Here is a 10,080-nt window from a genome sequence, read left to right as displayed (position 1 = left end):
TTTTTACATGTAGCACGATTATTATTATTAGTAGTAGTAGTAATAATAATCGTGCTACATGTAAAAATTGGATGTTTAAAAAAAATAAAAATAAAAAAAATAAAATCGAAATAAATAATATAAAATATAGTAATAATATAAAATAACAAATAAATAAAAACATGGTATTATCGTGGTATGTGTAAATCATCATCATCATAATCTTTATCATAAAAAAAAAAAAAGTAATGACCATGATTTGATCATGGTAGATGTAAAATGATTTAAAAAAAGACATATATAAAACAATTATTACTGATATAGTGTTTCATCTCCATCTACTGGCCTGGCAGCAGAATACAGTGTTTTTAATCGTGTTGGCGGATCCGTGTGAATGGGGATCGTGTTGACAGTGGTGTCGTCTGTTCACGGAAAACTCAAAGGAAAAACTTCTCAGTTTTATGCACATCGTTGTCGTGTAAATGTGTTTTCTGTGGAGGACACATGGAGAAGAGGATATGTCATGTGGTGTCAGCGCAGCGCTCTGATTGGCTGGTTATTCAGTGGATTTCTCCCCATGATGCTGTCACGACTCTCAGCTAACGTATAGCTTTTATTAAACTGCCAGCATGTGCGGTTACATCCAGGTGTGTTAATCGACATTCACAGGATTTCATGGTGTTGCATAATCTTTTAAATATTCATAGCGAGTTGCAGAACAAGATGTGTCCTGAGGGCCACTATAGACGAGGCAGTCGAAGGAGGAACCCGTCCGCCGCGGGAACTCGCTTTGTCTGACGCACAAAAGAAGACATTTTATGTGTCACATTGCCATCACATTTTTACTCAGGCTTTTTTCCCCTGTAGATTGAGCGAGCAGATGGAGTTCATCCGGCGTGACAGACGAGAGAATCTGAGAGTCTTCTTCCTCATTCAACAGACCTCGCTCTGCAAACAGTCATTTCTCACAGCACACAATCTCTCACATGAGTGACCATATCAGAGCAAAACTCATCAACGCTTTCGCTTTCATGACAGGAGGTTATTAAAGGCAAAGTTAGACTGGAAAATGAAAATTTGCTCCAAATCTCAGTGACTTAAAGCCATGCAACACAAAACATGGTATTTAGCACAAAGCAAAAACTCCAGTGTTAAATTAACTCTCCTCAGAGTTTATTTGAGTCCACACTCAAGTGTGTTAAAACTGAGGGTACGTTTACACGACAATGATGTGCTTAAAACGGAGAATTGCCAAAACGATCCCCATTCACACTGATCCGTGTAAACGACTAAAAACGCTGTATTCAGCTGCCAGGCCAGTAGATGGCGATGAAACACTATAGACTGAACACGTAATATGCGTGAGCATGACGTCATCGTCTTCACAGATTCGCGTTTTTGTTGTTTACACGGAGACCGTTTTCAAAAACTTGCACTTTGAAACCCGTTTTCAGAGCTTTGTGTTTTCAAAACGCCATTGTCGTGTAAACGAACGGCCAAAACACATAAAAAGTTTTACATTTACAGCCCCTGAAGCTGTAGATAATTAGATAATTAAGTGATTAATTGAGTGATGATTGAGCATTAGTGATGAACACCTGATGTTAACAAGCAGAATCACTGAAGGATCGAGTCACCATTATGATGATCAGTGTTTGCTTTAGTTGGGCTCTTGACTCTTGAACATTACTTTTATTCCCTTTTTTCCCCCCTGAGATTTCTCTTTCAAATAAATGCGGTTCTTCTATTCATTAAAGAATCCTGACAAATAAAATACATCACGGTTTCCACAAAAAAATGTCAACTGATAATAATCATAAGTGTTTCTTAGTCTTGAGCATCAAATCATCATATTAGAATGATTCTTGAGCAGAAGAGACTCTTTCATAAAAAATCTTACCGACCTCAAACTTTTGAAAGGTAGTGTAAAAGCATTATAAAAACAATGCTGCACATAACAACTATAACAAAAGCTCCTCATATGCTTTCATTGTGAGTTAAAGCGCAATCTTACAGTGCTTTGACCAGTTAACCTTGAGAACTCATTACAGTAGAGATTGTAGTTGTGTAAACGTTTGTCTGTAGAAGATGTGCTGAACGAGTCTCTGTCTGGTCGTGTTCATGGACCTCTCTTCCGTCAGCTTTAATCTGAGCTGTAATCTAAAGCACAAAATGTCAAGTATGTTATGATAGACTGCAAATCTGTTATCCTGCAACACTTCATGTCAGGAGAAAATGTCAACTTCAGATTCATAACTCCAGCCGCTCGGAAATCCCTAAAATATTTAAAGCGCTCCCTTTTTCGTTAAGGATGTTTGGACTCTCAAGGACGATTTATGTAAATGAAATTCATATTTCATGCATGATAAGCACCATTACCTTGATAATTACTGCAGTCGTGAGAGCGACACAGATGGCGGAGAAAACCTCAATCTGCCCGAGAATTTTTTTTTTTTTCTCCAACTTTGTTTTATTGGAATCCCAAGACTTTCTCCGAGCTCGTGACGTCATTCATATCACAAATCAAGGATCTCGTGAAAACGATTCAATTTTCTCAGCAGGCTGAACACAGAACATTATACGTTTTTAATTCATCCTCTATGAAGTAGGTTCAATTTAGCAGTTTTCAATCTACGATATTTAATTACACGGCTCATCAGAAAAGAGCCTTCATCAGCAGATTAAATATACTCCAGCTTCGCTGAGGAATTATTACACAGCAAAGTGATTTCAGAGACACTTTCTCTCTTCCTTGTTGTTGTTGTTGTTTACTCGTATGATGTCGGATCCCATCGGAAGCATTTAAACGAAACTAAAATCATATCATTTCTTTCAGGCAAACACTTCTTTAAGCAGAACGGTGACGTTCTACCTGTAAATCCGTGGGTTTCCGGAACGACTGCATGGCTAATCATTGCATTATAATAAGATTAAATTACGACGTTATAATCAGGCTCACCCTGATCACAGCGTTTGAATAAAACACAGTCTTGCGCTTCAACGCGTTTCACTCAGTCTCCTGCTGTCTCTGATCGTTTTCACTCTTTTATCAAAGCAAAAGTCTTTTAGTTTAACTGTACAAGCGTCCTCCTTCAGCTCGAGCTTCACGAGTCTTTCTGCTGTCAGATCTGACCTGATTTTATCAAAGAAACGCATGAATAACTTTGATATTGTTAGTAATATTTAGGCTGGACCAGTTCTAACGCAAAGGCAAAAGTTCGAGTAAAGCATGAAACTCCACAGACGAGCACTGAACACTATTGACCAGAACATGTCACCGCTGTCTTATAAACACCTCAGGAACTGTGGACACTTGTGGAGAAGTTCAACATGATGATGAGATGATCAATGTAACTCCACAACAACTACACAAATGTCTCCACTAACATTCAGAAACTCTTCCTGAGTCTCTCCGTAAGGCTGCACTCGCTACTGGTTATTCTGGGATTCTGGATGAGTGAGATTGGCCTGTTTTGTTATTGCCGGAGTTTCTGAAGCTCGTGTAAAGGCTCCGCCCTCTTCTGAACGGAGGCGGAGCTAAAACTCATTTGCATTTAAAGGGACACACACAAGAACGGCGTGTTTTTGCTCACACTCGAAAAGGGGCAAATTTGACAAGCTATAATAAATATTTTTTGAGCTGAAATTTCACACACACATTCTGGAGACACCAGAGATTTATATTACATCTTGTGAAAATGGGCATAATATGTCACCTTTAAGAACAAATCCACTGAAGCTAATGTTTAAATTAATAAGGAAAAAACATACCTTAATTTTGAGCTGCATTGGATGTCACTGCCCAGGATGGTCTCTAGTGGGCGTGTTCTTGTGCTGCCAATCAGTGATGTCATTTCCTGCCGCTCCATCCAGAGTGATTATTCACACGAGTCGCAGACTTTCTGTTTAATAATTGGGACAGACGTCACATCAGGTGCATGACATCTAGTGAAACCAAAGGCAATAGCTACTGCTGCTCTCTTCCTCAGTTCACACTCATTCCCTTTTAACTCGCTGACTTTTATTTAAGGGCCTGAACAAATTGTCCTGTTGTATCGAGCTGCATTTGATCAACCTCAGCTTTGTTTCTGTGCCCGTCAACGCTTGTAAACCCGTCGCTCTCACTCCAGTGCTTTCCTCATTAATAATGGATCACGTCTCAATCCTGGAAGGAAGAAACTAACAACATCGGTTTGAAGCTCGGCAGTATCGAAGTCCCACGATCCGTTTGATCCTCCGCTTTCATGTTGCATGTAGTTTTCAAGCACTGCTAGTGTTCAGGTTTCCATGCATGAAACACCATCATTCATCATGGCTGGACGGACCACAGTCACGTTATCCACTCAAAAACACATGCAAGATTAGGATTGGCACGACACAAATGACAGAAAAACCTAAGAGTGTGCATATACTAACACTGAGCTAATATGACCCCCGTACGCCAGGGTTTTGAAGACTCACTTTCAACTGGAAATAAAACATCAGTAGAAAACAGAGGAATCATGCCTGCTGAAATAAGTTGAAGTTGAAGCACTAACATTAATAACAAAACATTTATTTAACAAAATTAATTAAACCTAAATAGCAATGTTTTTAAAAAAAAAAAAATACAAAAAACTAATAAAATGAGAGAAACACATAATGAAATGACTAAAAACTAAACTAATATTAAGATGAAAACTAAAAAAATAAAAGTAAATAATAAAACCCTATAACAGTAACTAAAATAACACTGGGCTGAAGCTGGGGAAACTATCATAACCTCAGCGTTTGTTTATCCTGAAACCTTTACAGAGTTTTATTCTGATTTCATTCAAACTAACTAAATCTAATTAAACTAAATATTCACTAGTGAAGAAGCTCAACAGTCACTTACTCGTCAGACATTTTTAACCTGTAAAATCATTCTTATTAATTGATCAATCAATTATAAATGTTCAATGAAGATCCATTTTCTACATCAAGGATGTTTTAAATTGATCAAAAGTGACAGTAAAGACATTTATAACATTACAAAACATTATATTTCAAATAAATGCTGTTCTTTTGAACTTTCTATTCATCAAAGAATCCTGAAAAATAAAATGTATCACGGTTTCCACAAAAATATGAAGCTGTTTTCAACACTGATAATCATCATAAATGTTTCTTGATTTGTGAAGGATCATGTGACACTGAAGACTGGAGTAATGATGCTGAACATCAGCTTTGATCACAGGAATAAATTACACTTTACTGTATATTCACATAGAAAACTGCTGATTTACATCATAATAATATTTCACAATTTTTACTGTATTTTTGATCAAATAAACACAGCCTTGGTGAGCAGAAGACTCAGAACAGAAGTGTTCATATTTCTACATTTATCAGTGAACAAACAGGCAAAATGTGCAAATTAATGATGCAATTACTCATTACTCCTTCCAGTTCAACAACTGAAATTCACACGTTATTTTCACCAAAACCGAAACATTAGTCTGTGATTTACAAACATCCCCATTCGCTCTTTATACACACACACACACCTGTGAAGAAATAATCCAGCAGATGTAGAAAAGCAAATTACTTTTTATTTGTAAATGGCATTTACAAATGGATATTTACATAACCTTTTATTTTACAAATTTTTCACAAAAATATAACTCTTTTCAAAAAAGTTTAAATATCTGTACATTTGATATGAATGCATTTACAAGGGCGACGGACCCACCCGAGGGAGCCGGTGTCTAAAAGCAATCGTTAATCTTAGTCAGCGTTTGATATTTCGCGTCACCCAAACATCTGTGTAAATGTACAAACCGCCGATGAGAAGACATTACGGGCCGCGGCACAACTCAAACATAGCGCTAACGCTATATCTGATCATATTTGGCAGGTATGTGCAAAAGTGACTTTATAAGAACAATTAAATCATGACTAACTGTAGCTGAGAAATAAATAAACTGAAAACTAACCCCCAAATGTACTCCTCAAAACACCAGTGAAATATCATACAAGGCACTATTATGAGTTATGAAACGGAGCGTTTAGAAGCAGAGAATCTGCTATTGGCCAATTTGTGAATATTCAATATAAATCTAAATATATCATGACGTATAAGCCAATCGGTGACCTTACTTAAAGAGGACCTATTATTCATCTTTCTTTACTGTTGCTGTTTGAGAATGAAAAAACGCCTCCAATCAGAGCACAGTGTGCTTTAAGAAGGCGGGGCTTCATAGAGACAGGAAGTAAACAGAGCGTTACTGACAGACTGGGAAGAGAGGAGCCGCAACAATGGAGAATATGAGGAAAATAATGCATGCAAACCTGTTCTAGTAGAGAAACAACATCAAGGCATAATAGGTCCTCTTTAAAACATGTATATCCCCAATTTAAAGGTGAAGTGTGTAATTTCAGCGTCACCAAATGCATTTGCAAAAATAGTGATTGTTCCCAACTTTCATGGGCCGTTCATACAGGACACATTCTAGAGTTCATTCCGCACTATTTTTATTTGATTTTTTAACGCCATGCCTGTTTCTATAACTATATTCAAGCCGAAAACCAAGAAAAAGTCTCTTCTGCTCACCAATACTGCATTTATTTGGTCTAAAATACAGTAAAAGCTGTAATATTAACACCAATGATAACTTGTAACAATTAGGAATAAATTATATTATATAATATTTATATAAATAATATAATATATAATTATATAAATAATAAATTAGGAATATCTTATAACACAGGAATAAATTACTATATATTCACATAAAAAAAACAGATATTTTATTGTTACATTTTTACTGTATTTCTGATCAAATAAACGCAGCCTTGATGAGCAGAAGAGACTCTTTTTGTTTTTAAAACATTATTAAATCTCAGTTCTTCCAAACTTTTGGGCCGGCAGTGTATAAACGTGTGTGTTTAACGCTAGAACGTGTTCGTGTGTGAACAGCCAGAAGAAGAGCGGTGTTGTGTTTCACTCGTCAGAAAGATAACCTTGCTTACACTGAGACAAACTTCACCTTTAACACACTTTATAATAGCAATCTTTCCTCATTTAAGGAGGTTTACGCTTGAGTGGCGAGCATCATGATCTGTAGGAGGTTTGTAGGTTTAAGCGCACTGTGATGACGGACGACACATGTGACCCTGGATCAGTAAACCAGTCTCATATCTGTGGCAATAGCCAACATTATATGGGTCAAAATTAAAGATTTTTCTTTTATGCCAAAAATCATGAGGATATTCAGTAAAGATCATGTTCCATGAAGATATTTTGTTCATTTCCTACTGTAAATATATAAAACATGTATTTTTGTGAGTGGATGCAGCACAATCGTGAACATAAATGCACAACTTTAAAGGAGATTTTCTCAATGTTTCGATTTTTTTGCCCCCTCAGATTCCAGATTTACAATAGTTGTCCTATCCTAACAATCCATACATCAATGGAAAGCTTATATGATTACATTCAGCTTTCATATGATGTATAAATCTCAATTTCAGAAAAATGGACCCATGTGACTGGTTTTGTGGTCCAGGGTCACATCATCTCACGCTGTCAGTAAAACAAGATAATCTGACAAACAACCAGTTTTCCTGACGCTACTGATGAGCGAAGAGTTTGAATATAAATGGCAGCAGCACTTAAGCATCACATTATGATTATAAATGCATGAACGGACTTTATTCGCTCATGATTTCTGACAAGGTTCTCCATGCATCATTTTTAAAGCATAGAAATCATACAGAACATTAACTTTGTTTCGTCTACACTCTTCGAGGAGAAGGTTCTGTATGTCAGGCGCTTCATATAAAGAAGCTTTCATGGGTTCCATCACTTTATGGATTTAGTTTTACTTTATTGTGTTTTAACTAAGTTTAAAAGTGATATTTGTGTTTAATGACCCTACAAGTTCGATTAAACCATCAAAATACGAGGGAAATATTTTATATATATTTTTTAAATATGAGCGAAATATGATACAAAACATTAAAGTTGGTGAAGGTATTTATCTGAGAAAATGATTTGACAAACTCCAGCTATAGGTTTTATTTTACAAAGCAAAAAAAAAAAAAAATGCATAAAAAAGCAAAACGCAACAATATTAATATTTAGTTGGTTCTTTCATTTTTGCACGTGTTCATAATTTCTGGCCGAGAATGATGTCCCACAGTTTGTCATGTTTCAAATGACCCAAATTGGGTTGTTTTTAACCTAGTGTTTTTCAGAGTGAAACTTTTTTGTGCAAAAGCATAAAAATACCATAATATGTTTGCAGATATTTAGGAAACAACAAGGTTATTTCTCCGAAAAACAATACTAGAGTTATTCCACTTTGAAACATGCATCTCGTGTCGTAATGTGTTTTTGTTTCGGCCTGTGTGACTCCGCCCACTGCCAACACCCAGGCTGCCAGTTTGAGGAAAACACAGCGTACTGGAACCATGAAAGCCAGCGAACATCCGGATCAGAGATCACAGATTCTACCTGACCTAAAAAGCCTCATCATCATCAAAAAAGCTCTATGAACAGAAGCATATAAAACCATGGATTAATAAACTCATCAATTTACAGTGTAAAGCTCGTCTCTGTTGCGTGTCAATCTGGCAACCCGTGTGAGTCTGAGTCTCCAGTATATCAGATTTGGACTGCAGTACCCATTTCAACCACTAGCTGTCAATATTAAATACTGCACCTTTAAATAATATTTGAATAAAGGATCAGGATGTCACTGGACATTACTTATGGCCACTACTGTACTAAAAAAAAAATGAATGAAAGTAAGACATTTCTCCTTACAAAGAACCTTTTTGCCATAAAATGAAGTCAAGAACCCTATGGATCCCGAGTGAACCTTTTCCTCTAAGAGATCCTGACGAGACGGATCACATGATCGCATCTAATGTCGTCACTGTTGACCGAATGCATCAAGTTAAGCATTTATCAACTCTGTATAATCGCTGTATGTGTGAACGCTTAAAATAATTTGCTTAAAAAAACTAGTGCTGGCAAATATTAATCGCGATTAATCACATCCAAGTTAAAAGTTTGTGTTTACATAATATATACTGTATGCGTGTAGAATTATTTTCTACATATAAATACTCACACTTTTATATAATACTATATTTTAAAGAAATATTTTCACGTATATTTATATATAATTTATATTATATATAAATATAAATATTTTATAAATAAATTACACATTTTTCTTAAATATTAGCACATACAGTATAATAGCAAATATTTCTTAAATATATAAATATTTTATATATAAATAGCAATTTTTCTTAAATATTTGCATGTATATACTGTGTGTGTGTGTATATATATATATATCATTTTTATTATATATAAATATAAATGTTTTATATATAAATACTTTTTTTTATTTAATACATTTTTTTAAATTGATATTTTACAAAATAATTATACACAGTACACACACATATATTATGTAAACAAACGTTTATTTTGGATGCGATTAATCGCGATTAATCGTTGCCCAACATTGAAAAAACACACACCTTTTTATGTTTCTGTTTGCTTTTAAATACAAAACCAACACTCTCAGAGTGAGATGTATATAATATATATAATTCTCCACTCGAACTGTGAAGAATACGACGTTTTCCTGCAAATCTGCGCGTAGCGTTGAGCTGTGGTGTGAGTACTGAACCCAAACTGTGCTTCGGAGAGACTAAAGGAACAGAAAGTGACGGTTCGACCAGCTCGAATCCTCAAACCATTGTGCAAACCGTGTTGAGATTGGGATCGAAGCGGACGACCTTGCCCTCGATGGATTTGGAACTGGTGTTGTACATGGGGTTCTCGAACGTGGCCTGACCATTGTTGTTTTCATGCACAGAGCAGCCGCTGAACTCCGCTTTATCAGACTTTCTGAAGTCGAACGAGAGGGAAAAGATCATCAGGCATCAGAATAACCTTCTGTTCTCATAGAGCTGCACAATTCATCACAAGCGATTTGGCAAAGACTGCGATTATTTAATGATTATTTAGGCTGATCGGTAGTAAATACTCCATCTGAACACCAGAGGGCGTCTCACACACACACACACACACACACACACACACACACACAC

The 10,080-nt window shown here is 36.0% G+C and overlaps 1 protein-coding gene across 1 annotated transcript in view; it reads right to left on the bottom strand.

Annotated features, from left to right (window-relative positions):
• Window positions 1-9,484: 9,484 nt before the first annotated feature.
• Window positions 9,485-10,080, bottom strand: part of csmd3a (CUB and Sushi multiple domains 3a) — a 317,979-nt gene continuing 317,383 nt past the window's right edge. The window contains exon 71 of the mRNA XM_084386048.1: window positions 9,485-9,877. Within this exon, the coding sequence (XP_084242174.1) occupies window positions 9,718-9,877 (160 nt within the window). The 3' untranslated portion in view covers window positions 9,485-9,717. The remainder of the gene's footprint in view (window positions 9,878-10,080) is intronic.

This window comes from Rutilus rutilus, assembly GCF_951802725.1.
Source record: "Rutilus rutilus genome assembly, chromosome: 17".
Classification (NCBI taxonomy): domain Eukaryota; kingdom Metazoa; phylum Chordata; class Actinopteri; order Cypriniformes; family Leuciscidae; genus Rutilus; species Rutilus rutilus.
This window is presented reverse-complemented; position numbering and strand designations above follow the sequence as displayed.